The following is a 27,349-nucleotide window of genomic DNA, read 5'->3' as shown; positions in this document are numbered from 1 at the left end:
TAAAATAAATCCAGTGCAGGGGAACAAGGAGAAGGTCGAGTGGTGGCGCAGCAGGATCCAGCCTCGCTCCGCAAGGACCGGGAGAGGCAACGAGCACATGGCAGATCAGGATCAACCTTCCCTGTCTCATTTCTCATGCTGTTTGTTTCTGCCTTTTTTTGTTCCCTTGCATCATTAGGAGTGTCAGAAATGTTTGTTTTCTTTTTTTAACTACAGTGTCTGAACTATTTAGGTCTGCTCTAGATGTCTAAAAGTGTCTGACAAAAGATGTGCTGATCTGAACAGAAGGGAGCTAGGTCTTGTCTTGAAGAAACCAAATGGCTTTTGTATCCCACAGGTCCTGGATCATGATGTCCCCACAGAGGAGCCCAAAACCTTTCACTTCCTGGCCAAATTTTATCCTGAGAATGCAGAGGAGGAACTGGTCCAGGAAATCACCCAGCACTTGTTCTTCCTGCAGGTGGGAGTCAGTATGGTGTTATCCAACCTGAGGGAGAGGGAGCCAGGATGAACAGAAGGTTCCAGGGTCAGAGAGTTGGTCAGCAGAGTGTGCTCCACATCCTTATGTTCACATCTCTCCAAAGGGACGTGTCTTCAGCAACAAAAACTTCCTAAAATAGGTGAAGGATGGTTTTTGTGGAGGAAGCAGTCTGCCCAGACTGGCAGACCTCTGAACTGACAGTCAGGACTGATGAGGTGATCCATAATATCCATAGGTGGTGGCTCTGGGACATGAATCTGTCAGCCAAGGGCTCGTGTCCCTCTGCAGAGTATGGGATGAGCTGTGCTGAGGGGTGGCAGCTGCCTTTGGACGTGATGGCATTGTTGTGTGGAGTAGGGAGTTTCATCCTGGAGAGCAGAGTGCAGCCAGCCCGTTCCCAGGCTGTACAGCAAAGTTCACCTCCTCATGAAACAGCCTCCAGGTAACTGGAGCAGAAGAAAATCCCAGCAGCTCAGCTCTCTGATGGAAAAACAGAGGAGAAGGGGCAACCTCACGGTCCCCCACCTGCCCCAGGAACTCCTGCCCTTCAGCTAAGCATTTGGGAACTGTGGTGAACACGTCTTGGTTGGGTTTTTATATTTAAATTACTCTACAAAACTTTGTGTCCTGAGAAATCAGTTCAGCTGATGATGTGGCAGTGCTGCATGGCTGGTAACAAGGAGCTGCTATCACAGGAGTTCTCTTTCAGAGACATGATCAATTTTCCGCCACAAAATCCATTTTCTGACACATTTTTCCTCTAAAGAGTTGTGTCAAGCACAGTTACAGGGAATAGAGAACTCCTAGACAGACCTATGGGTATTCACTGGGATGTTTCAGCTGCTCTGTGGCTGTTAATTTGAAGATAAATGATAAAAATTTTTTAAAAGTCACTCATTCTTATGTTCCTTACACTGAAGTCGAGGCAACCTGAATTTGGGAATATCACTGCAGCCTGGAGGGTGTCCTGCCCTTTCCAAGTGAGCCCACCAGCCTCTTGATGCTCCTCACTCTTCCAAAGTCCATCTTTTTTCTCCAGAGCCAAAAGTGTTCTAAATGCAAAGTATTGCTGTTAATTTCCAAGCTTTGTCTCGTGCACTGGTGTCCCTGTAGGGTTATTTCTAAATGCCTCATTTGCCGGGAGCTTTATCCACAGTGAGGAGAAATGCTGTTGGCATCTTTGAGAAGGAAAATCAGAGAGGAAAAGCCATTCAAGCTGCATTTTCTAAATGCAGACCATGACTTTGCTGCTGGGATTTCTGTGCTGAGAGGAGCCTGGGCTCCTGAATGCATTTGGGAAACAGGAGCACAGCTAAGCTTGTAAACTCTCCTGTTTTTTATCTTGATGCAGCAGAATATCTGCTGTGATTATGTTGTACCCAACTTTGAGGACTCAAAGCACGTTATAAATTCAAATTGATGTTCCTGCATCTCTTACAATCCATCTAACCCTCCCAGGAAATCGGAGGCTTTTTTTACTGTTTTTTTTCCCCCCCTATCTTTAATCAGGAAAATTAAGTGTGCCAACCCAAAAAATATCGAACATGACAGGTTTAATTTTTTAATGCACAGAAGCCAGGGAAGTAAAGCCCCGTGTGGCTTCGGGGACCTGCACGTTGGCTCTCCTGGGAGCTCGCACAGGGCTCTGCCTGCTGCTAAAAGCTCTGCCACGGAGGTGACCCGCAGCTCTCCGTGCTGGGATCCGAGGAACTGGCCTCCAGCACAGGTGAGCACTGACTCACAATGAGGCCTGAATGTCCCAGAGCAAAGCTTGCAGTGCTCAGAGACTCGGCTGCAAGCTGCTCTTTTATTTAGCAGCGTGGCTGGATGTGCTATCAATCCCTAGCATATGCCTTAAGAGGTTTTATCGCTATGTTTACATGCAAGGCTTTTCCCCCCCCTTGCATTTAGCAACAGGATAGAGGTGCTGTCATTTTTCACATATAAATTTAGCTCTTCTCACCAAGCTGTCTGAGAAAGGTGCTCTGTGAAAGCCTGAGCCCTTCGGAGCCGCCAGAGACTTCCTGGGCCTGGACTGTGATTAGTGTTAGGAAAATTGTTAACTCTGTGTGGTTGACAGCTCGAGTTGAAACAAACTGCAGCCATCTGCTGTGACAGTCATGCTCTGCTGTGCTCCACTAAACGTGTGTTATCTGTCCTTTGCTGCTCTGTGTGCAGGTGAAGAAGCAGATTTTGGATGAGAAGATCTTCTGTCCTCCTGAAGCCTCTGTCCTGCTGGCCTCTTATGCTGTCCAAGCCAAGGTAGGCACCAAGGGATGCTCCAAGGGTCTGCTGGGGTGATGTTGCTCCAGGGAAGCCAGGTGCTTTGTGGTGGAGCCACTTCCTGGGGAAAGGGAAGGCAGGGAAAGCTGTGAAAGCTTGGGAAGTGAGGGGGCTACACCAGCACTGCTGCCTTCTCCACATGGCTGCTTCCTGGCTACCTCCAGACATTGGATGGGTTTTTTGCTTTCTCTTTCTAGGACTCTTTAGCAAATGCTCAGCTCATGAGCTGCTGAACCTGCTTGAGTGTGGCTTACTGCTGGAGCAGGTGAATTCCCTGAGCCTGAGGTTTTTTGGATCTCCTCCCTGCTTTTGCCACTGTAGCCAGAGGCAAGCCAGCTGTGGGACCCCCAGCTCCACTGCTCCCCCAGAGTACCTGTCATCATGTGAATGACTTTATTTCAGGGCTGGAGCTTGCCACATCCATTTTATTGCACTGTGAAAGGGCATTTCCTGGCTTCTCCCTTTATCTTGGGTTTGACCTTGGCTGCTTGGCCTCACCAGACAGAGGGAAAAGTCGGCGTTCATTGAGTTGTCCTTGTTGCTCTGCTGGGTTCTGCTCTGGGCCCAGAGTGGGTGTTTTGCTGAGGATTTATTCCAGAGGACACTGTTCTCCACTTTGGAGTGTGCAGCCTTGGACAGCTTGCCCAGGGCAGAGATTCCTGGGATGGAAGGAGCAGCCCAGGGTTCAAAAGCCAGCACATTCTTGCAGTGGGGGACATAATTGCTGCCTGTGTATGCACAGCATGTGCTGCTGCTCCATTAACAGCTCCAGGAGCTCAGCTCCAGTTCATGTGTGCGAAGATCTTGTCTTTGGGCGAGGAGCGACTGCAGTCTGAGCACAGCCCAGCCACGTTATCGCTGCAGCTCACGTTGGTTCTGACTCTGATGGGATTTTGGGAGGCTTTGGCTCACAGGACCGCAGGCAGGTGGCCATGCCCTGGGTCTGGTGACTCCAGCTGTCCTTGAGGAGCACGGCTGTGGAGAGGTTTAGGAGGAGCAGGTCTGTGGGGCCACCTTTGCTGGCAGTGCAGGAGAGGGGGCTTGGCCCTGTTGTCTGAAGAGAGGGCCTGATCCAGAATGGTTTTTTCCCTATGGCCATATAATTTTCCTCATAATAGAACCCTGGGTGCCATGTTCTTTGATGGTAAGTGTTTGGATTTACTAGAAATTGGTGTTTTCTCCTCATAGTCAGAGTATTGATGAAACCATGTTTTGTTCAAGAGACTCATGAGCTAGGAAAAGAAAAGTTGCTTTAAGAAATGTTTCTGTTATTGTGAAACATTCATCACTCTTATTGGAGTGCATGAGTAAACATTTCTTGGCTTTCTCTCCATTGACCTGAGCTGAGGATATGTAGGCAATGACTTTTCCTGCTGCCAAGATGAATAAACGTTGGGTAAATACTGAGCTCTGTTACCTCTTGGCCAGGACAGCTCCTGCTCACGTGCTCGGGAACAGGCTGTGACTTGGTGCAGGTCGGTTGTGCCATCCCCTTTGTCCTCTTGGCACCTTGGACGTCCTGGGGCGTTGGGAGGAGCTCACATGGGGTCAGAGCAGTTCTGACCGTGCTGAGATCAGGAGAAGGTGGAGCAGGGATGACTTTTCTGCTCTTCACTAATGGGCTTTTCTTCAGACATCCCTTTCCTTGCTGCCCCTCCAGCCTGGGATTCCCCCTGCGCTTTCATTCCCGGCAAAAGCGAAAGCTGAAAGCACATCTTTGATAGGGAACCGGGAAGAAAGATGTTGCAGGTCATCTCCTTCCAGTTAAATAGGATCATGATGTCCTTCCTGGACAAGAAAGCAGGCAGTCAGCGCAGTAATTTCACTAATAACGTGCTGATTTGCATGATTAGGGGCATAATAGCCTGACACAGCAGTGTGTGTGCATCCAACAGCCACTTACTGACAGCCAGGTGCTGCTGGTCCATCCACACCAACCTGAGACAGCAAAGGAAACAGGGGGGTCATAAAAATAACAGCTTATTTATTTCCCTCTCGTTGTGTTCATTTGGGGAATTACTATGTGCTTTCCCCTCCAGCCCTGTTCAAACCACCCACACTGCTTTCAGAGGTTGGAGGTGGTTCAGGTTTTAAATAGCTGGGAAAGACGTGGGATCAACAGGAAAAAAAAAAAATTGGGAACATCCAGGAGGTTCTTCTATTTTTTGCCCCTTAAATGCCGTGCTGCAACTCTCTCAGCACTTCAGATCTCGTAGCACAGCAAACAGCTCTTTAATTATTATTGTTTTTCCCCAAAACAAGCAATACTTGGTGTTAATTTGGAGCTGAGCGTGCCTGTGTTTATCCAACAATCTAAGCCAGGCGCATGATCATGGTAAAGGCAATTCCATGCCCAATCATGAATATTAATCATACAGTTCAATTAACAGGAGCTGAAATTCCATGACAGTTTGAAAGTAATGATTTAATTGAAAAGGCCTTTAGAAAGTACGTTTGCAAAATCATTTGAGCCAACAAATTCTGCAATACTTAAGCCATTTGTTGATTTTTGACTTGTGAATAATTAATGTTCTCATCCAGACTCCCCTCTCAGTACAAATATTCCTCTGGGACACGGCAGTATTTTTCAGCACATGAAAAGTCACATAATCCATACTTAGTCTTGGATCTCCGTGGAAGATCACAACAGAAAATAATCGTGTTAATCCTATTTGCTATTATTTTCATCACCTAAAAATGATTTACCTGCTGCCTGTCCAAGGTTATTGGAGTTGTTTCCTTCAACAGTGCCACGTTTTTAGTGCTGCTTCCTTTGAGGGGGGGCTCAAGGGCCGTGTACCTGCAAAGTGCTGCATCCTGAGGAGCTCCAAGACCTTGGAAGACAGAGTTACTGCTGCTCAGCACCCTCCTGGATGAAATCCGGGCTGGTTTTGTTCTATTAATTGAAGTCTGAGTTAGGGTAGGTTGTTGTTACATGCTCCCTTCGCATCTGCATTGGCTCCAGATCAATATTTGTGTCTTTAATCCCCACGTGTTGTCTCCCAAGCGGAGAGGTGGGATGTGTGTAGACTTCTGATGCTGAGCTCTGGTTTCGGTGCACGATGCGATGGTCCTGGCACGAAAAGGTGGCTGAGAGGAAAAGCCTCTTGACTTGTTACATGACCACCGAATGCCTCTTGGTCTTGGGTTTAAAAATTGGCACCATTTTGCACTTCCTGAGCTGAGGTTGCTTGGAAAAGCCGGGAGGGAAGGGCTGCCTTGCTTGCAGAATGAGTGGCTTGAGCAAAGGGTGCCATGTCTCGTGCAGTCGGGGACTGCCACCTGTGTCACTGCAGAAGTCCTGGTTGCCAGGTGAGTGGAAGTCACAGCACTCTGTGTACTTGCCTCACATGCTTTGTTCCTCTCCTCCTGAACTTGCTGCGTTGTTGGAGGAGCCGTTTGCCAGCCCTCTGAGGCCATGCAGGAGGTAAATTCATTTTCACATGCACCGCAGGGACACGCGGCTCTTCAATCTGTTAATAAGCGGTTTTCTTTCTCAGTCACTTTATATGCTGCTCAAAGAGATGTAAATCTAAACAAATACCAGTAATTAGTGGATGCACTTAACAAATCTGAATTGGATTCCATGACCCAGTTGAGCAACAGACCCTCTGACAGAAGAGCCACCACCTGCCTGAGAGGAGTCTGTCAAACTCCTCTAATTTTTTTGATATTTATTCATTAGGGTGATGAGCAGTGGCAGAGGAACTGCCATCTGCCTAACCTGGATTGCTGCTATCCATCAATTTTTGGGGACAGGTCTTTGTCCATGGCTTGTTTCCTTGTTCCACTACCTGTGGAACCACAAGGACCTCTCAGCTGTAGAATCTTGCCCTGCGTTGGGGGAAGTGTTAATTAGGGCATGATAATGAGAATAGAATAGACAACCATCATCTAGTTCAGCGTGGACATCAACTGGTGATGGTCATCAACTGAAGCTGTGGGAAATGGTAGAGTCACCATCCCTGGAAGTGTCCAAAATGGAGCTCTTGAGGACCTTAGGGGTGTTCAGTCACAGGCTGGACTTGATCTTGGAGACCTTTTCCAACCTTAATGATTCTGTGATGGTGGGAAGTTTTGCTCTGCTCCCACCTCTGCTGCATGATGAGAAGGAAGCTCTTTGTTTCTCTTGGCAATGAAATGACAAAAAAAGCCAGGTTATTCAGCTTAGAGAGCAGCAGGTTCTCTGCTCGTGGGGTGGAGGGGTGAGCAGGCCGTGTTTGCTGTCTCTCAGGGGTGGCTGTGAGGGGCTGAAGTGTTTGACTTGCCCTTGTTGTTAACGTGGGGTGGGCACTGTGTCTGTGCTTCTTCCCAGTACGGTGACTACGATCCCAACGTCCACAAGAGAGGCTTCCTGGCACAGGAGGAATTGCTTCCCAAGCGGGTAAGGAGCTCAGCGGAGCCGGGGAGTCGGTGTCCAAGCTGTCCTGAGGCTGGATGTGGTGCTGGGACCTGTCTTGGTGGTTTTGGCTTTCTTGCTGAGCCAGGAGCAGCACTGTGACCTGGTCTGTGTCTCCCATCTATCCCAGGTAATAAACCTGTACCAGATGACTCCAGAGATGTGGGAGGAAAGGATAACAGCCTGGTACGCCGAGCACCGGGGCAGAGCGAGGTGAGCCTGTGCTGCTGTGCTGGGGCAGGGCCAGTCCCCTCCCCTGGGAAGTCACCAGCCTTTGGGGAGCTTGGGCAGGCTCTGGATGAGCTCTGCCAGCAGGATAATCCCAGCACATCTCTGCAGCAGCCTTGGGAAGAGCTCAGAGCTTTTGCTGATGGCTCTGCATGTGCCCTGCTGTCCCCTGGTTGCTGTCAGGGCCCTTGAGAGAATTTAGGAATGATGCAAAGTAAGGACTCACCTGCATTGGGGATCAGGGGGCTTCTGGGTCTGGGAGAAGAAATAGGGATTCAAACTGTGTATGGCTGCCTCAGGTGGCAAAATGCTCCTCTTGGGGGATAAACCTAAAGCCATGGATGTGAAACAGTGGCATCCCAGCCAGGGATTTCCTATTTATGCTGAAGGGATTGGGAGGTGAACAAAGCCAGGCCTGGAGTGCTGCATCTCAGCAGCCACTCACATTCTGGCAACTGCAGAGTGGGATTTGCTCTTGGACTTTATTGATCTTGCCAGCAAAGACAGGATTGACCTGTGTGATAGAGACAGTCCAGGCTTTAAAGCCTGGTGAGTGCTTAGGATCAGCAGGAGCAGCCGTGTCCCTCTCTGATCCTCCCAAACGCTGTTCCTGCCCTACAGAGATGAAGCTGAAATGGAGTATCTGAAGATAGCCCAGGACCTGGAGATGTATGGTGTGAACTATTTTGCCATCAGGGTGAGTTGGGTGGGTTGGGGCTCCTGTTTTCCTGCCAGTGTCATCTCCATCTCCTGGAGAGCCAGGAGAGCTGGGAGGTGGCACTTTGGGGAGCCCCAGCTGTCCTGAGGGGAGGCAGCAGCTCCTGGTACCCAGTGCTGGGTCACTGCTCAGGGCTGGCTGAGGAGGGGACAGTGGTTCATGTCTGACCCTCCCAGTGATTCCTGCTCTTTCCTTTCCTCATGCAGAATAAAAAAGGCACAGAGCTGCTCCTTGGAGTTGATGCCTTGGGTCTTCACATTTATGACCCGGACAACAGGTTGACCCCTAAAATCTCCTTCCCATGGAATGAGATCCGGAATATCTCCTACAGCGATAAAGAGGTATGGATGTGTCTCACCTCCTCCCTGAGAGCAGTAAGAACACAACTGGGATTTAAAATGATTTCTCTTGGCTTCTCTGTCTGCTGTGCTTGCTCTCACCAGCTTAGCTAAGGGCAGCTCAACTCCTCCAGCTGAAACCTTACTCCAAGCCTTCCTGAAACCTTGCAGGAGTGGGCGTGCAAGGGGTCACTGCAGAGCTGCTTCTCCTCTTTGGTTTCAAACCTTCTATGTAATAATCTTTTCAAAAACCCCAAATTGCTGTTGATGTGCTTAGCCCAAATACCAGAGTTCAGAAGTTAAAATCTCTTCTTTACTGAATATATTACAGTATTTATTACTGTGGATATATTCTGTATTATGGAATACAGGGAGATGTATTCCTGGGGAGAAGAGCTCTTGCCATCTCATTACATCATCTTGGGTTTCAGGCTGCTGGGCTTGGCATAGCAGCTGAAATCTTTTTAGGATGTTGAGCAATTTAAGCCTGCTGTTGGATAGTTACTTATTAAATCCAGTCTAAATATGGGTCTTTGGGATTGTTGGCCCCCAAACCTAACTGAGAACAGAAGTGCAATTGGCTGTGGAGGGGGGACTGAGCAGCTCCTTTTTAAGTCTGAGAGAGCTGCTCAAAGAAACCAGCTGCCTTCATGGTAAGGAAGAGAATTAACTTCTTAATTAAAAATGGTTTTCTAATCTAAACATGATATTGATCAGGGAAGCAGCTAAAGGTTTCTCATCAGCTGCGTTTGTTGCATGTCTTGTGAAGTTTTATAAGCAGTAAATCCGTGCTGGAATTGCCTCCACTTGCTTTACTCCTTAAAGAGCTTCACGACTGCAAAAAGCCCAGCACTGAGTGACTTCCGAAGCTTCCCTGCCTGTGACAGTGCAGTGGGAGCTCCCCAGAATCCAGGGACTGACCCCTCCATAAGCAGGCCTTGCCACAGGACTGTAGCAGAGCTCTCTCGGGGTAAAAGACGGACCCTTTCCATCAGCCAGTCATCTGTGTAACCAGGTGCCCACGAGCAGGCCTGACCTGATACAAGCAGGGCCGAGAGCTGGGAACAGCAGCTCTGCCAACACCACACTGGGGGTTATCCCTCCTAACAAAGATTGACTGTTCACATGGAGCTGAAACTCCTCTCCCAGCACGTTCCTGCTGCTGCTCTCAGTGACTGCTGGGGGCTCTGCTGGAGCCTGAATCCAGGGACGTTCATGCACGTCTGCTTTTGTGAAAGTCTTAAAAGATTGGCTCTTAAACTGCCAGAGCGAGGCAGTGCCAGGGCAGGGCCCTTTGCAGGCAGGGCCGTGTATTGACAGATCTCCCACTCTAATGGACACACTCTGTCTGCTCCAGCTCCTCAGCCCGTTATTTCTGTAGCGTGTGGGGGAGTGATGGAATATGTGCATGTCTCCTAAAAAATGCCATCTTGCAGAGCACTCCATCTCTTCAAGTACCCTTTTGATAGTGCAGAGGCTTCTCGCCGTCCCAGGGCTTCATTACCAAAACTCTTGAGGGATTTGTGCCACCACTCTCCTCTCAAGAGAGCCACTGTGGGAGAGCTTTGGAGAGGGTGAAGCCGGGCCATGGGTAGAGGGGGTTGGCTGGCACATGGAGTGTAAATACAAGTTAGAGACAGGGAATAATAGTTTGAATTGTGGGGATGTCTTAGGGAACCAGCTGAGTTCTGGAGAAGAAAATGCATGGAAAATTCTTCTGGGGAGCTCTTTTGAGTGGAGGTGTTGGAAGGGCAGCAGCTCCTTGCTGTGTTCCTAATGCAGCTCTCCTGCCCTTTTAACTCCCTGACAGGAGAGTGCAGCCAGATGGGAGTCGGACTCTTCTCCCAGTTAACAAGTGACAGGATGAGATGAAACAGCCTCAGGTTGTGCCTGGGAAGGTTTAAGTTGGATATTAGGGAAAATTTCTTCGTTAAGGGGCTGTCAAACCCTAGCCCAGGCTGCCAAGGAAAGTGTTCAAAACACTTGTGGATGTGGCACTTGAGGACATGGTTTGAGGGTGAACACAGTGGTGTTGGGTTGACACTTGAATTTGATGATCTTGGAGGGCTTTTCCAACCTTAATGATTCTGTGGTTCCCTCAGGCAGCTGAGCTGGTTCTTCCTCCCTTTGGAAGCATCCTGAGTTCCTGCTGTGGTTGCTGTGTTCCCTGCAGCTCCCAGGAGAGCAGCACCTTGCCTGGGGAGGTGCTGAGCTGAACCCCCATCCCTGCAGGGTTCTCTGCAGAGGACGCCAGCACCTGAGGCCCCCGTGTTCTCCTGACTGGAGGAACAGTTGTCTCCTTGGCTGCTTTTGATGCGAGTCCTCTTGCTTGGCTCCGAGCCACGGGGACGGCTCTGAGCCGCGTGTCTGACCCTGCTGACCTGCTCTGAGCCAAAGCTTTCAGGAGGAACTTTATAGCTGCGTTTTTATTAAATGCACCACTCTCTGATAACTCTCTCCCTCTTTATTTTTTCCTTTTCAGTTTACGATTAAGCCATTGGACAAAAAGATTGATGTTTTTAAATTCAATTCATCAAAGCTGCGTGTGAATAAGCTGGTAAGTGCACAGACAGTCTTTTTTTACTGCCTGCAGCAGTGGGTTCTGCAGAGAGTGTGAGACAACGAGCTTTTGGGGCTTTTCCTCTGAGAGGGAGCTGCTGCTGTGTAGCTGTGGTGGGGTGTAGCAGTTACTGCTCGCTGAAGGAGGGAAGGGGGAGGCTCAAGACAAGCTACTCCACAGAACCTCTCCCCCTTCCCTGTTTTTTGCTGCCTTTCGGAGCTCTTGGCTTTCAGCTGACCTAAATAGCGGAAGCACTTAGTGAATACAACTCCCAGCTTTGCTCAGTTCCTCTTTCTTCCCCTGTGGATCTTTCCCATTCTGCCCTGTGTTGTAGCTTTCCCTGTTTTGGGGGACACCTTTACCAGAGTCCTGGCTTTTCCCCCTCTGAGGACACTCTGCTTGGACAAGGATGGACTGCACTGAGCTGTCCATGTTGGAGACCAGCTTTAGCTGATGTTCTGGGTTTGGATCTGTTGTTGGGTCGCACAGGGACCTTTGCTGTCCTGGTTGTTGGCTGTGCTTCACATGCCATAGGAAGTGGGGCTTCCTCATTCCCTGCATCGTCAGGTTCATAGTGCTGAAAGCTCCTCTGACTCCAGAGCAGTCATTTGTGACTTGGGAAATGCCATTTGTTACCTGGGTTGTGGCTGCCCCTGGATCCCTGGCAGTGTCCAAGGCCAGGTTGGACGGGGCTTGGAGCAGCCTGGGACGGTGGAAGGTGTCCCTGCCCATGGCAGGGGGTGGCACTGGATGAGCTTTAAGGTCCCTTCCAACCCAAACCATTCCATGATTCTGATCATGATTTTATGAAATGGAAGAAGAGCATGTAAATCAGTCCTTTAGAAAAGAATCCAAATTTAGAACCCTGCTTTTATTGCCAAAAAAATCTTTTCACTCCTCTGTGTGCCCACCTTGTGCTAACCCTCCTCTAGCATTGCCACCTCCCTGGTCCTTACCAGAGAGAGACCCACACTGGGGCTCAAATCCCTTCAGCAAAGGTATCTGGAGATGCCCAAGTAGGTTTTTTGATAAGCCTTCTGTTTGTCCAAATGGAAAGTGGTTTTCCTTTGTTTTTTCCTTTTAATTTATTTTTCAATCTCAGTGCCTTAGACATACACTGGGGAGAAGGTGCAAGTTCATCTTGAGCCTAAAGAAAGGGGGCAGTGAGAACCAGGGAACCAGGCAGAGCTGTAGCAATTTTTATTTTATTATTTGGCCTCTTGCCTTCTTAGGGTGGGTGTAAAACAACACCCAGGCTGTGCTGGAGGCACAGAAAATTGGTCTCTGCAAAGAGCTGCTATACCCAGGAGCTGGTGTTTGGTGTGGGACCTGGCTCCCTGCCCCTCGTACGGCTGTGAGAGCTCGCAGGGTTGGAGCTCAGTGGGTGGAAGCACTAACAAGCACCAAATCAAAGCAATTCTAGTGTTTTTGTGTGTCAAGAATACAAACCACCTCATCGCCATCATGTGTACAGCTGTTTCTCTCCGCTCTTCACCCCTGACTGGAACAGATTCTTCAGCTGTGCATTGGCAACCACGACCTCTTCATGAGGAGGAGGAAGGCAGACTCGTTGGAGGTCCAACAGATGAAAGCACAGGCCAGGGAGGAGAAGGCCAGGAAGCAGGTGAGCCGCATGTCCCAAAACCAGTGAGCCAAAATCAGAAATGCAGATGGGCTTGGGAAGGACAGGTCTCTGGAACGGCGTCAAAGCAGCTTTGTGGGAAGGTCCAGCTGAACATGTTTCAGTAGCCTGCTCCCGGTTCTCCAGTCATCTCAGCTTGGCTCTGCAGGTTGATAGCAGCCTGAGTCCAGCCCCCAGTTTGGGAACAAAACTGAGAGGACAGGAGAAAAGAGCTGCCCTGGGTGTCTACAAGTGACAAGATGTGTGTTGGGACAGTTGGTACATCAGGGGCTGCGAGGGGGAGCTGTGCTGTGCCGTAGCTCTTCGCCTCATTTCTAATTGCGGGGTGATGGAATGCACGCCGACATTCCGGGCTGTGCAGCCTGCAATGCTAATTCCACACTGGCCTCTCTCCGTGCCACGGGTCAGCCCGGGCGGCCGGCACGGCGCGGCAGAGGCAGCGGCGTGGAGCCCACGAGCAGAGATCAGCAAATTGAATTGTATGAATCATTGTTTTCTGCTCGTAGACCTTTTCTACTCACTGAAACCCACACAGCTAATCTGAGCACTGGTGCTCGGAATATAAATGGCCCTTTGGCAGGGAAGCCACCAGAGAGGAGCAGGAGAAGCCAGAGCAGTCGCTGCACCCAGCAGGGGCTTGTGCTCACGAGTCTGGTGCCTTACTAGGTTTGAGTGCGGCCACAGAGGTGCTTGTGTGGGGTGGAGGTGCCCAGCTGGCCTGGAAATGGGGCATGGCTGCTCCATGAGGCGCCTCTCTTGGTGTTTGTGTGGTGCTGAGGTGCTCAGCTGGCCTGGAAATGGGGCATGGCTGCTCCATGAGGCACCTCTCTTGGTGTTTGTATGGTGCTGAGGTGCTCAGCTGGCCTGGAAATGGGGCATGGCTGCTCCATGAGGCGCCTCTCTTGGTGTTTGTGTGGTGCTGAGGTGCTCAGCTTGGCTGGAGATAGGATGGGACTTGTCCTTCAGGTACCTCCTGAGGCAGTTCTCCCTCCTGGAGCTCGTGGAGTGGCAGGAGAAGACAGGACTTGAGTCACTACAAGCTCCACTGGGGAAGGGGGACTTTGTGCTTCCCAGAGGGATTCCTCTGGTCAGGAAGGAGTTGGCACTATAGAACATTAAGGTTGGTAAAACACTGAGATCTCCAACCATCAACCCAGCACCGCCGTGTTCACTAAGCCATGACCTTATGGAGCAGAAGGTTCCTTGGAAGGAGTGGCACGGTGTCCAAGTGCTGGAGGCTTCAGGGATGGGTGGTCAGGCATTGGAATGAGCTCCCCAGGGAACTGGTGGGATCACCATCCCTGGAAGAGTTCAAAAGTGGATGTGGTGTTTTGGTGTACGCAGCAGTGCTGGGATAATGGTTGGGCTTGATCTTCGAGGGCCTTTCCAACCGTAACGATTCCATGAGTCTGTAAGTTTTACAGTCTGTGAGTTTTTGGTGTGTTTGGATAACACCAGATCCTGTGCTTCTTGGGGCTGCTGGGAGAGGTGAGGGCACTGGGAGGGAGAGGGCACTGGGAGGGAGCAGCAGCTTATGGCTTCATGTGAGCTCCCAAATCCAGAGCACTTGGGCTCTGTGGGAAAGGTCAGGCTCCTGCCCTGCTCCCTCCTCCCTCCCCAGCATCCACAGTTGTTAACTGGTTTCAGAAAGCCCTTTTAGATCAGGAATTCTTGTTAATGGAAGTCCTGAGCGGGATGCAGATCATAATGATAATTAATGAGGGGAACCTTTAATAGAAGGAAGCAGAACGGTTGGAACAGTGGGCGTCCCGCTTTCAGAGCACAGCTGGTGTCCAAGGAGCAGAGAAATGTGCCTTGTCTCACTTCCTTCCCTTATTAAACCCAGCAGGTCTCCTGTCCTGGCTGCAGCGTGGATATTTATAATGCCCCATCCCTGTGGGATGGAGGGATTAAACTCAGTGTGTTAATTAGCCCAATGGCTCCCTTGGGCTCTTGGCTAGTGGAGGGGCCATCCCTGGGCACAGCAACCCTGCCAGCATCTTCTGGGAAGAGCTGCCAGATCCTGGTGGCTTGGATCTTCCCCTCCTGGAGAAGCATTGCTGTTCCCTGCAAATGGAGAGGGTTTCTTGTATCCAGGAATTGCCAGAGGTGGTTGCACTCTGTGTGACCTCCCTCTAAACGAATGGAAGTGAAGGTTCCAGGATGCTGGGTTGGATATCTGATCAAAAGGAGCAGCTATCTCTGTCCTTCAGCCTCCTGCCACGTGCTGTGGTGTTTGGGAGATGCCCTCGGACTGTCCTTAAACCCAGTCCTGCTGTAAGACACTCCAGAGAGTTAAACTGGAGATCTTGGGACCCACTTGTCCTGTTCTGCCCTGTGACTCAGCCTAGGAGGGCACTGTCTGGGGACATCACCACCTGCAGGCAGCTTCTGTGGCCGTGCTGTGAGTGACAGCCTGAGCAGAGGATGGGAATTGCCTCAGCAATGGCACTTTTCAAGGGAGCTTCAAACAGGTTGCCCAGGGCAGTGGTGGAATCACCATCCCTGGAAGGGTTAAAAACACGTGTGGATGTGGCACTTGGGGACACGGTTTAGGAGTGCCCTTGGCTGTGCTGGGAGAGCAATCGGACTTGATGATCTTGGAGGTCTTTTCCAACCTGAGTGATTCCATGATTCTGTTCTTCGATCGGGTCACCCCAGTCCAGGGACGTTCCCGTTGTCACTAAGCAGAGAGGAGGCAGCGGTGCTCTGACCCCAACTCTGGCTCTTTCTCATCCATGGAAAACCTTCCTCATGTGTGTTTTTCTCCTCGCTTTCCCCAATCCCTTTTTCCCAGATGGAACGGCAGCGCCTGGCACGAGAGAAGCAGATGAGAGAAGAGGCTGAGAGGACCAGGGATGAGCTGGAGAGGAGGCTGATGCAGCTGAAGGAGGAGGCAACGATGGCCAACGAGGCTCTGGTAGGTCCCTGGGAGGCCGTTTCCCCAGTCCTGCAGCTGCTCCTCACTCTTTCCACTGCGGAAGCGTTTTTGGAAGCGCACTACGACTGCCCTAAGGCTGCTCCCAAACTGCTGCCAGTGGCCAGTGAGCAGCAGGCTGGATGGAGCTATTTCGTCCTGCTGGGCTGCTTGGGAGGAGCACAAAGAGGATGATTTGGGACGGAGCCTGGGCACATCCCGGCCTCGGCGGCAGACGGCTGCAGGCTTTCACGGAAGGGAGGGATTCTATGGAGCGTGTCGCAGCGAGCAGCTCGGGGCCCTGCTCCGGGGGCTGTGGGCACATTTGAGGAGACATTGGCTGTGCTTAATGGCTTCGTGTCCTGGAATTGTCAGATGAGGTCGGAGGAGACGGCGGATTTGCTGGCGGAGAAGGCACAGATCACGGAGGAGGAGGCCAAGCTGCTGGCTCAGAAGGCGGCCGAGGCCGAGCAGGAGATGCAGCGCATCAAGGCCACGGCCATCCGGACCGAGGAGGAGAAGCGGCTGATGGAGCAGAAGGTGCTGGAGGCAGAGATGTTGGCACTGAAAATGGCTGAGGAGTCGGAGAGGAGGTCAGAGGGTACAACCTTGCAGCTGCCTCTGCTTTGCTTCCCATCCCCTTCAAGTTATCCCTCTGAGTTATCCTCCCTCAGCTTTCCCACATGTGTCCAACAGCAAATGGCCCTTGGGCCCAGCTGGTTTCCCTCTCCAAAAGCCAGCTCTGCTTTTAGGTGCTTTCTGCCATCCCTCCCCTGCATTCCCCAAAGTATTTAACAACATTAATAACACTTGGAGGTTGTCCTTCCTCTGGATGGTAGATCTACATTCCCTATTCCCTCCTTATTCCTCTACTTATCTCGCAGTTGTTCAGTTCTCCTTTCCAGCCGTGAGTTCTGTTCCAGGTCAGCCTTGAACAGAGACTTTGCTCCTTGTTAAAACTGCTGTTTCTACCCTCCTGACACCCGAGCCCAGGTCCCATGGTGAATGTGGCAGTGAGCAAGTAAAAGATCAGCCTTGTTTCCTTCCAGCTGATTACTCCTTTCCGTGTGAGAGCCTGCTGGGTGTCAGCCCTTCTGCTCGGATGAGCACAGCCCTTCTCCATCTCTCCTTGCCTATTCCACACCTACGCTGGCATCCTGCTTCTCCATCCTCTCGTTCCTCCTGGCTCCAGTCTGACATTTGCTGTTTGCTCTTGGTCTTTGCAGGGCGAAGGAGGCTGATCAGCTCAAGCAGGACCTGCAGGAGGCTCGTGAGTCAGAGCGCAGAGCGAAGCAGAAGCTCTTGGAGATCACCAGCAAGTCTTCCTACACAGTAAGAGAGATCTGTGTTGTAATTCCCAGTTCCATGCCCTCCTCTGTAGCCTGGAGGAGCCTCCTTCTCCATCCCAGCCACGGAGGGGGCTGAGCTGTCTCGTGGCTGCTCAGGAATCCTGAGCAGTGCTTGCCCTTTTCATCCCTGCATCTCATCCAGCAGAACTTCACTATGCTCTTTTTTTTTTTCCCCACCCACCTCTTGCTATGAGAGCAAAGGAGCTGCTGGGGAAATTAAAGCAGCAAATTTTAAACCAATTTAGCAGCCGTGTCAGAGCCCCACTTTGCCAGCATGTGTGGAGTGCAGCAGCTCAGCAATAACCTTTAAAATAGGGTTAAGTATGTCCTTATTCTTGTTAGGTGGGATAAACACTCTTCAGAACCTGTAAATTCATTCTTTGGGCATAAACTGGACTTTTATGTGCTGGAAAAAAACTTAACTTGAAGGGAGATTATTCCATAATTGTCCATTAAGAGGATTTCACACCTTCCTCTGAAGCATCTGGTCCCGGTTCCTGCCAGGCACCGAAATGCCAGACTAAATGACCATTGCTCTGACTTGTCTGGCAGCTCTTTTCCTCTGCTTCCCTAATTGTGCCTGCAAACCCTGTTAGGTGCCCCCATCCCTGCAGCTCACACCTGCCAGCATTCCTTCCTGGCCTTAGGGAAGGGGAAGAGCATCAGGAATAGGTTTGATGTGGGAGTTACAGGCGCCAGCACCGAGGCTTGTATTTGTACCTGCAGGCTCCTTCCCCCCTCCTTTGGAAACGTTAGAGGAGCAGATTGGGGAGGGGTTGAGAAGAAGCAACTTTACATCCCTATTCCCTGGAGTTCCCTGCAAGAATATTTGGAAGCTGTTAAAAATAACAGTGATGGAAAATAATCAGGTGCTCTCAGCTTTGGGACACTCAGTCAGTGAGTGCTGGATAAACCCCAGCTTTGGGGTGCTCCTTCTTTTACAAGTCACTGGAATTCTCGGATGCACCAGCTCCTTAATTCTGGGTTTAACTTGTGCACAGGGAGTGGTGTCCTCATTGGAGCTCTGCTGCATGGCTACACCAGCCCAGTGTGGAATTTGGGCAGCTCTTCCACATCCGTGTTCCCTCGTGTTGCCATGTCCATCCTTAGTGAATCTAGCAGAGCCTCAGCTCGAAGCCCTTGTGCCGAAATCCCAGTGCAGGGAGCAGCTGTGTGGCTCTGCTCTCTGCTCCTGTGGAGTTAGAGCCTCTTAGTGGGAATGCTGTGGGATTGCTCCACCCCTCCAGCTGCATCTGCCTGGAGGCAGAGCTGCCTCTTCCAGACACATGGGGCTGTGTCCTCTGCCTTCCCTGAAGAGCCCTGGCCTTCTGGGCATGGCTGCCAGTGCCTGGTGGGAAGGGAAATGCTTCTTTCCCTCCCCATTTTGGTGGCAGGGTCCCCTCATGCAGCTGCTCCTCCTGCCCCTCTCCCTGCCCTAGGATGAGGGCCATGCTGCACAGACTCCATGGCTGTTGTTTTCCAAGGTCAGGAGGAGGCTGGTGTGACCAGCATGTCTGTATCCAGGTGAAAACACCTTGCTGGGCTCTTCCATCCTCTGTTACACTTCCCTGGATTGCCAGCACATGGAGGGACCCTGTTTTGAAAGCTGGTTTTGGGAGACTCATGTCCCTCAGGTAAATGGCAGCTCTGATGAATGGTGCAGGATTCTGACTTTTCTCTTCCTGAACGAGGGTGTAACACTGGGCTTGTTCTTTTCCACGGTCCCAGACTTGTGCTGTGTCTTCCCCTGACGCTGGGAGCTAAGCAGGACTTCCCAAGAGCAGGAGAGGAAGGAGGGAACGGATGGATGGCGAATCATTTAGGTTGGAAAAGACCCTTAAAAGATCGAGTCCAATCCCTAACCTAACTGTGCTGCAGAAAAGGCAAAATAAACAGTTAAATAGATAATTTTTTCAACTTTCCAGTCTCCAGTCCTGGTTCTTTAAAGCTTGTTTCAGTGTCTTTTTAGTCCTTGAAGCCCAGGCTGTTTTTATGATGTCACTGATAGGTGATGCATGAGAAGTGAGACGTGGATCTGAGTCTCAGGCCGTCAGGGCTTGGAGAACAATTCATTCCTTATGGACTTGGCGACGGCTCTTTGCCTCCCTCAGTGCCCTTCAGGTGCCAGATAAAGGCAATCACCTCCTCTCTGATCCTGTGGGAGCTCTAAGTAGCTGGTTTGGGCTTGCCCAAATTCTTGAGCAGTGGAGTAAAGGCAGTGGCAGCACCAGGAGGAGCTTTCCCTGCGGGGGGAACCTCCTGACCTGCTCTGTGCTCCCTCCGGATTCTCCGTCTCGCTCTGTATTCCAGAGGGATCAGAGGGATGACCGCTGCCAGCGTGGTGCTTGCCTCTGTTAATGGCAGGAAATTGCTGTAATGCAGGAACAGGGCTTTGCAGTTTGTTCCTGGTGAGGAAACACATATGGAAAAAGCTCCCTGTCCCTTTTATCACCCTGTGCCTACGCATTAGAAGTAACAGCACCTGCTGCAACACCTGCCCGGGATTGGTGCAAATGGCAGGGAATCTACAACAGGAATTCTGCCCCTCTGCCCCGCTCTGGTGAGACCCCACCTGCAGAGCTGCCTCCAGATCCGAGGTACCAGCAGAGGAAGGACCTGGAGCTGCTGGAGCCAGTCCAGAGGAGACCACGGAGCTGCTCCAAGGGCTCCCTCTGCTCTTGAGCCAGGCTGGGAGAGCTGGGGGTGCTCACCTGGAGAGGAGAAGGCTCCAGGGAGAGCTCAGAGCCCCTTCCTGAAGTGCTTAAAGGGGCTTCAGGAGAGCTGGAGAGGGACTGGGGACAAGGCATGGAGGGACAGGACACAGGGAATGGCTTCCCAGTGCCAGATGGCAGGGCTGGATGGGATATTGGGAAGGAATTGTTCCCTGGGAGGGTGGGGAGGGGCTGGGGTGGAATTCCCAGAGCAGCTGTGGCTGCCCCTGGATCCCTGGCAGTGTCCAAGGCCAGGCTGGACGAGGCTTGAAGCACCCTGGGATAGTGGAAAGTGTCCCTGCCCATGGCAGGAGTGGGATGGGATGAGCTTTAAGATCCTTTCCCACCCAACCCATTCCATGATTCTGTTAAATGCTTTGCTCCACATATCAAGCCTGTGCCTTTGAGAGCCCTGAACCTGCTCACTCTTTGCTTTTTCCATACTCTTTCTCACTTCTGTTGCTCCCTGGCTTCTCCACCAATTTTTTCCTTGCTCCGTGGCAGAGCTGTGCCGAGGGAAGAGAAGGAAGTGGCTGTAGCAACCCTGATGAATTGGCTCAGGCCTTAATGGCTGCAGCAAGTGAAACTCCTGCTCTACTGTTACTGCTGCTGTTGGGAGTTTTTAAAAACAAAACCCAACAAAGCTTGTGCTGAAATAAAACAAGCTAAAGGTTGTTTGAAGGCCAGCAGGCTGGCTCGGATGCTCCTGGCTCCCCTGTGCTGCAGGGACGGGAGAACCTCATGTGGGAAGGGCTTTGGGAACACCTGTGTGCCTTACAGGGAAGGGACTTGAATGTCAATGGGATGCAAGTATTTAAATCAGTTAAGTGCTTTGGCAGACCTGTCCCCTTTCCTTCGAGACTGGAATTTAGGTACTGAGCTGTCCCTTCCAGCGCCTGCTCCAGAATTAATGTGCCTTTGTTCCGTGCTGGCAGCAAAGGGGGAGTAAGGAGCTGGGTTTCCTTGTCATGTGGGTCTTAACTCACCTGGAAGGCTCCAGCCAGGCCAAGTGCAGTTTGAGGCACCACCTTGTTTATGCTTGTACGAGGTGTTTGTGTTCCACCTCCGCCGCTCGATGAAATGTTGTCCCTCTCAGATTTGTCCGAGCTGGGAAGGAGCCCTGGCTGTTTGTGAATTCCAGGCTGGTGGTGAGCAAACAGGCAGGTTATTGTGCAGAGTAAATCTGTCACCCCAGTGCTTGCAGGTCTTGCTGAAGTGGAGCTAACTGAAAACAGTGCCTGGAGTACCCCAAATAGGAGAAATGAGGGAAAGGAAGAACCAGCTGAAGCTCAAACTCTCGTTTGTTAGAGCGGGTACCCAGCAGTGCCATTCCAGGTTTGGGCACATCATTTTCCTTACAGGAATCCCTTAAAGCAAGAAGGAGCATCCAGGAGGGAGGTGGGGGATCTTTTGGATGCTGGGCTGGGTTTCTCATACCCCAGAGCAGGGCTAAGCAGGCTGGCAGCAGTTGTGACTCAGCCCCATCTGATGCCGCTGTGCCACCCTTGACGTGTGCCCTGTTTGCCACCTCATCCAACGTGCTGCAGGAGCGGAGCCATGACTCCATCAGGCTCTTCCTCTCCTCCTAATGAGCCCATTTGTTAGAGGTGTGACAGAATTTTTGACTGAGAGGAAGAAGGGTCATTTATTTGGAGAACATAAAATCTGAGGGCCTGGCAGTGTGTGTCACTGGGGGATATCAAAGCATTTTGCAGGAGGAAGAAAGTCCCAAATCCTTGCTCAGGTGTTCCAGGAGTGATTTGCTGTGTTATCTCAGCATTTCCAGCTGAATCTAGAAGTGGTTTTTAAACCTTTGGAACTGTAAATTACTGAGGAGATAAAAATGTGTCGGTACATCTCTGTGGACCTTGCTGGAATGGCATCCTTGGGGTCACATTGGTCTTTGCTCAGGCTTTGGGGAGCTGTGGAGTGCAGGACTCTCCTGTCTCTCTGTGTCTGCACGGGGTCTTACATTGTCCCTGTTCACAGCTTGAACTTTATAAACCTGACTGGATGTTAAATAGCTGACAGATGACTCCCCAAGAGGCAGCTTCTGTCCAGCTTAAAAGTGACATAGCAGTGATAAACCCTTGATTTTACCAAGCTTTGTCAATAGATTTTGAAGGCAGGTGGTGTTTTGTCTCCTCTTTAGTGCTGCAAAGAGTCCTGGAGGAGCAATGGCTTCGAATTGAGGAGCAAATTGGGAATGGAGCAAGGGGATCTCCAGGCTGATCTGGTGTTTGGGACTGTGGGCTCGAGTGTTGCTCTGATTTTACATCAGCGCTGCAGAACGTTTGCTGTAGTGACACTCGTGTGGCCCAGAGTGATTAATTTGTGCTCTCTCTTCAGCAGTCCATGAACTCGAGTACCACAGCACTGCCCACTGACCTGCCAAGCTTCAACCTCATCAGCGAGAGCCTCTCCTTCGACTTCAAGGATACAGACATGAAGAGGCTGTCCATGGAAATCGAGAAGGAGAAGTACGTGGCACGCATCCAGTCCAGGATGGGCTGGGATTTGTGCTGGACATGAGTCAGGTGTGGCCAAGAAGGCCGAGGGCACCTGGGCTGTGCCAGCCCTGGGGTGGCAGCAGGAGCAGGGCAGGGCCCGTCCCCTGTGCTGGCACTGCTGGGGCACCTCCAGTGCTGGGGCAGCTCTGGGACCCTCCTGACAAGAGAGACCTGGAGGGGCTGGAGCGTGTCCAGGGAAGGGAAGGGAGCTGGGAAGGGGCTGGAGCCCCAGGAGCAGCTGAGGGAGCTGGGAAAGGGGCTCAGCCTGGAGCAAAGGAGGCTCAGGGGGGACCTTGTGGCTCTGCACAAGTCCCTGACAGGAGGGGGCAGCCGGGGGGATCGGGCTCTGCTCGCAGGGAACAGGGACAGGAGGAGAGGGAACGGCCTCAGGCTGGGCTGGGGAGGGGCAGGGTGGATACTGGGAACATTTCTTCATGGGCAGGGCTGTCCAGCCCTGGCACAGCTGCCCAGGGCAGTGCTGGAGTCCCCATCCCTGCAGGGATTTAACAGCCCTGTGGATGTGGCACTGGGGGACAGGGTCAGTGGTGGCCCTGGCAGTGCTGGGGAATGGTTGGACTTGATGTTCTCAGAGGGCCTTTCCAACCTGAGCAATTCTGTGCTTGTCCTGGCTGAGCATTTCCCTGGTGGGGACCTGGTGTCACAGACCTGTCCCTGCCACCTGCTCACAGGTGAGCTCAGGGCCCAGCTCCAGGCAGTTCCTCTCCCTGTGGAATTCTGGCTCCTGTTCAGGCTGGAATTGCCCACGGTGGTGGAAAGAGTTAACAGGAGGCTGAGTGCTGGAGCCCTGAGCTTGAGGGTTTGCATCTGTGTGTTAAGGTCCTGCACTAGGGCTTTAACCCCTTCTCCTTGGAATTTGTGTCACGTTCAGTTCCCCTATAAAAAGTGTTCCCCGGCAAGTTTGGATGTGATTATGAGCTTTGATCTTGTGTTTTCCTGAGGGTGTAAGTGTAGCCTTGGAAATTACCAATTGAGCAGAAATCAAAGCAGGTCAGATTTTAATCTTCGTAGTAATGATGTGCTTTGTTCATCGATTGGGTCGTAGATCAAAGCCACAATGGCTCTGTCATCCTGATCTGGCCAACACTTCCCGAGGCTGGAATGCCACACCCCTGGATCCCTCTCAGAGGGTGCTTCAGTTTGCCTCTTCTCAGTGCCCTCTCCCATGTGTGAAATCACAGACCTAGAGACAGGAGATTAAGAACTTCTCAGAACTTTTCCCAAAGCCAGAAGGAAAAAGAAGCTGAAAATAACAGGATAATTCCTGGTTCTGTAGCCAGGTTGCTAACTAGGTCATGCTGCTCTCCTGAGCAGGGAGAGCTGCCTCTGCCAAATGCTGAGAGCAATAGGATGCTTTTCCTGTCTTCTCTGGGGCTGTTCTCTTTCCTCTGGTGCTGGGACAAACCTCTCTACAAATTTTGGCACTGGAAAGGGTTCCTATTACCCTGCTGGCCCTCTGACCTGGCTCAGGGGGTTAATCACAGGTACAAAACTCACGGTGTGATTTTTCATTGTGGAAGGCAGTTCAGGACAAGTCTTGGGAATGGCTGGAGTTGGGGATTGGGTTTTTCCCCCTTCCTTGCTTTTTTTTTTTTGGGAGGCTTTCTCTCTGCCAGGGATGCTGTGTGTCTACAAGATACTTGATATTTTGGGGACAGCGCTTGCTCCCACACATTTTACAAGCTAAATCCCTCTAAAACACAACAAATCAGCACATCAGGGTCCTTCCTCGTGGGAAGATTCGTGGATTTGGGTTGTGGAGCAGGTTTGGGAAGGGGTGCAGGGGTGTAGAGCTGTCCTGAGTAGCTGCTTAAACCACTGTGTGGTGTAAACCTGTGTCAGCTTCACTTGCAAATTGGGAGACTTAAAATACCAGCTCAGGTTTCATTTTGTATAATAATGTCACTTAACACTTTTATTGCTGGCTTGGCTGTCTGGGTCCTCTTTAATAAGGAACAAATAATTGCTCTGAGTAGCTCACTGTGTGCTATAAACTGATAGTATCAGTTCCACACGCTAAAAATAATGAAGAAAAGCTGTTTCTGTTATAATTCTGTTATCGGGTGTCACATCACCACGTGCAGCTGGTCAGTGCTGACCTGGGGCTGTTTTGTGTGTGTGTGTGTTAGGGTGGAGTACATGGAGAAGAGCAAGCACCTGCAGGAGCAGCTCAACGAGCTGAAGACAGAAATCGAGGCACTGAAGCTCAAGGAGAGAGAGACAGCTCTGGATATTTTGCACAACGAGAACTCCAGCCGGGGCAACAGCAAGCACAACACTATTAAAAAGGTATCAGAGGGCCCCAGTTTGTATCTCCCCTGATGAAACCCTTGAAAAAGAGCCCTAAAATCACCCTGCTTTTGATAATCAAATTGTTGGATCTAGGTTTTCTTCCCCAGCAGCTTAGCTTTGAACAGAGAATTCCAGCTTCTGGTGCTCCTGGTGTCCTGACCCAGCCTGGTCTCTCCAGTGCTGTGGGGTGGGATGTGAAGGTCTCCAGGGCTGAAGGTCTTGCTGAACCTTCAAAGCTGTACAGGGATGTTGTTGGAAGGGATCTGCATCCCTAGAGAACAAGAAAAGCCCTCCCTGCCTATTGCAGCCATTCCCTTCGAGCACTGAGCTGGTCTGGTGAATAATGAGGGCAGAAATACTCCTGACTTAGGAGCTCTCAGTGGAAAAAGCCAAAAGCTCTTCCTCTCTTTTAATCTCTCTAGAGAAACCTGTAGTGCAGCTTCAGTCACTAACAGCAAAGCCTTTGCTGGCCAGGGGCGTGAGACCTCTGCTCCCTGGAGCCACCTGCCTCCAGAAATGAGGCTGACATGAGGAACTTCAACCAAAAATTCAGGCTGCCTGGGTCTGCTGACCCAGGGGTCACCTGAAAGCTCACAACAAAACCTCTTTATTTCTACATCCCGTCTTTTTCCTTTGGCTCAGTGCTGGGCTCTGTAATGAGGGGCTGGGGGCACATCCATGATGGATTTGGTGGGATGTGGTGTCAGCCCCACTCACCTGCAAAGGCTTTTTCCCCTGCCAAGGCTTTTTCCTGGCTGGCTTTCTGCTAGCAGCTGTCCTCGGGAAGGATTCACAAATCCGTACGGCACAGGATGCGGGCTGTGGTAACAACTCCAGGCTTGAAAAACAAATCCTGCTCTCTTTACTACTCCCAGCCAAGAGTTACTTCTGAAAGGATTTGGAAATATCAGTTCTTGCTGACTTTCGTGGCTGGGAGTTTGTGATCACTGAATTGGGGCAGGAAAATGGATCTAGCGGGGCTCACTTGGCGGCTTCCCCATGCTGGCCCGGAGCTATTCGGGTTCCTGTCACACCAGAGCAGAGAAAATAAAAATCTTCACAGCCCCTTTTGTCACTGTAGAATCTGGAGGCGTTTCTGCTCCCAGTAGGTTTTCGTAGGATTTGTCTCTGTGTTCCAAGTCCTTGGTTTAAACAGAAACTGCTAAATTTTCACTTCTGACAGAGAGTTCATAGAGAGCTGATGGTCCCATTTGTCTCCCTTAAAGAGGGTGCCTGGGCCATCATTTCCATGTTTGTCAGGGCTTGTCATGGTGCTGTCACTCTGCCTTTCTTTGAAGCTGGACTCTTGTCCCATCCCCTCCCTTCCAGAGTGAGCCGAGGCTGCCCGGCTGCTGCATCGTAGCAGGGAGCAAAGGTTCCCAAGTAACAGACTATGAGTGGGGACATCAGAGGGAAATTGCAGCCTGCTCTGCTCGGGGAGGTCAGCAGGGCTTTTGTCTTTGCCGTGGTGAAGGCAAGCAAAACACAGGGCATTGGGAATGGGATATCAGTCCAGCAATACTTCAATGGCACCAACCCTCTGCCTCACCTGGAAGCTGCTGATTGCTCCAGGCAAGCCCTAAGATCCCACAAATCCCCTGCCCTTGTATCACACACGGGGGTTATTATTATTATTTGTTGTTGTTCATTTTATTTTGCTGGTTTAGCCTCAAGCCCAGGGCAGAAGACCTATCTGCATTTGAGCATTCCAAGTAGGTTATACCTTATTCCAAGGTACTCTGCGTGGGGGTGCTGGGATCTGGCTGCGGCACTAACCCGTGCATGAGCTTGCCTGCGCTCCGGCGGGACCGGCTGCCCGCGGTCACCCTTCCAGCCCGGCTCTCCCTCCCTTGGGAGCGCTCCCACCTCTCTGCATTTGTTCCTACACCTGATCCTCCATGCTGGGAAGCGCCTTTCTTGGCAGAAGTTGAGTTGGCAACCTCAGAGGGGGAGTGCAGGTAGAGGCACTTAAATAATTCAGCACGCCTGTTTTTTGCACCGGTGGTTGGGAATCTATCGGAGGTGCAGGGCAGCCTTTGAAGATTCCTTTAATGAAGTAAACCAGCACCTTCCCCCCTTGTTTGCTGCAGAAAGAAATTCAGGATGTAGGGAAAAAAATACCCCAAACAAACAGCCAAACCCCATCAACTGCTGCCAACATTGTCAAAACAGGCTAAAAATGCACAGCTCCGTCTCAGAGCGGAGCAGCACGAGGATGCTCTGCCTGTTTGAGAAGCGTCCCAGGAAGGTAAAGGAGAGGATTGAGGACAGCTGGTGTCTGCAGGTGGCTCTTGGGCCAGGGGAAGGTCACTGGCACACCTGGGGACAGGAGTTGTCCTTCTCCCTGCACTGCCTCTGTCTGTGCCTCACCTCCTCCCGCCCGGGGGGGTCCTGCTCTCTTAATGCCATGTCTCTTCTTCCCAGAGCCTGCTTTCCTTCAAGGATTTGCCCTCGATGCTCAGGCTGTGTGTGTGCTGAGCATCCACTCCCTCCTTTGGGAGGATGAGTTTGGGGGAGCTTTCCTGCTCTTCCCTGGGGCGAGGTTCTTGCACAGCCGCGGGGTTTTGGGAGCTTGGAGTCGGTGGCACTCAGGGAAGTGCTGGGATGGTGGCACTCACAGGTGGCAGAGCTGCTGGAAAAGAGAGAGCAATTCCCCAGCACCTCTGGAGCTCAGGAGCAGAGGCAGGAGGATGTTTTACCCAGGAGCAGTCAGCACAAGTCTGTGCTGTCCTTCACTGCACTAGCCATTCCAGGGGCTGTAAGTCCCTGGAGTTCAGGGTTTGTGCCAGCTCTGAGGAGCTGTGGATGTTCCCCAAAACAGGCTGCTCTCATTGTTAAGCACTTCCATGGGGAAGAGGCAGAAAGGGGTGACCCTGCAGGTCTGGGCCACCTTGAGGGAGGTG

General features: G+C 51.4%; 1 protein-coding gene across 5 annotated transcripts in view; it reads left to right on the top strand.

The window, feature by feature from the left end:
- Nucleotides 1-27,349, top strand: part of NF2 (neurofibromin 2) — a 47,598-nt gene that overhangs the window by 12,088 nt on the left and 8,161 nt on the right. Inside the window, exons 3-16 of one of the 5 annotated variants that reach the window (XM_039560990.1) lie at nucleotides 338-460; nucleotides 2,660-2,743; nucleotides 7,080-7,148; nucleotides 7,294-7,376; nucleotides 8,013-8,088; nucleotides 8,316-8,450; nucleotides 10,930-11,004; nucleotides 12,518-12,631; nucleotides 15,447-15,569; nucleotides 15,942-16,159; nucleotides 16,793-16,898; nucleotides 21,976-22,106; nucleotides 24,284-24,443; nucleotides 26,114-26,158. In XM_039560990.1, coding sequence (XP_039416924.1) covers nucleotides 338-460; nucleotides 2,660-2,743; nucleotides 7,080-7,148; nucleotides 7,294-7,376; nucleotides 8,013-8,088; nucleotides 8,316-8,450; nucleotides 10,930-11,004; nucleotides 12,518-12,631; nucleotides 15,447-15,569; nucleotides 15,942-16,159; nucleotides 16,793-16,898; nucleotides 21,976-22,106; nucleotides 24,284-24,443; nucleotides 26,114-26,149 — 1,533 coding nt within the window. In that variant the 3' untranslated portion in view covers nucleotides 26,150-26,158. Of the gene's footprint in view, nucleotides 1-337; nucleotides 461-2,659; nucleotides 2,744-7,079; nucleotides 7,149-7,293; nucleotides 7,377-8,012; nucleotides 8,089-8,315; nucleotides 8,451-10,929; nucleotides 11,005-12,517; nucleotides 12,632-15,446; nucleotides 15,570-15,941; nucleotides 16,160-16,792; nucleotides 16,899-18,643; nucleotides 18,790-21,975; nucleotides 22,107-24,283; nucleotides 24,444-26,113; nucleotides 26,159-27,349 lie in introns of those variants that run through there. The other 4 variants (XM_039560991.1, XM_039560988.1, XM_039560989.1 and 1 more) reach the window with 4 other exon arrangements.

Source organism: Corvus cornix, chromosome 15, assembly GCF_000738735.6.
Source record: "Corvus cornix cornix isolate S_Up_H32 chromosome 15, ASM73873v5, whole genome shotgun sequence".
NCBI classification, from domain to species: domain Eukaryota; kingdom Metazoa; phylum Chordata; class Aves; order Passeriformes; family Corvidae; genus Corvus; species Corvus cornix.
The sequence above is the reverse complement of the archived record's forward strand: the minus strand, read 5'-3'. Positions and strand labels throughout refer to the sequence as shown.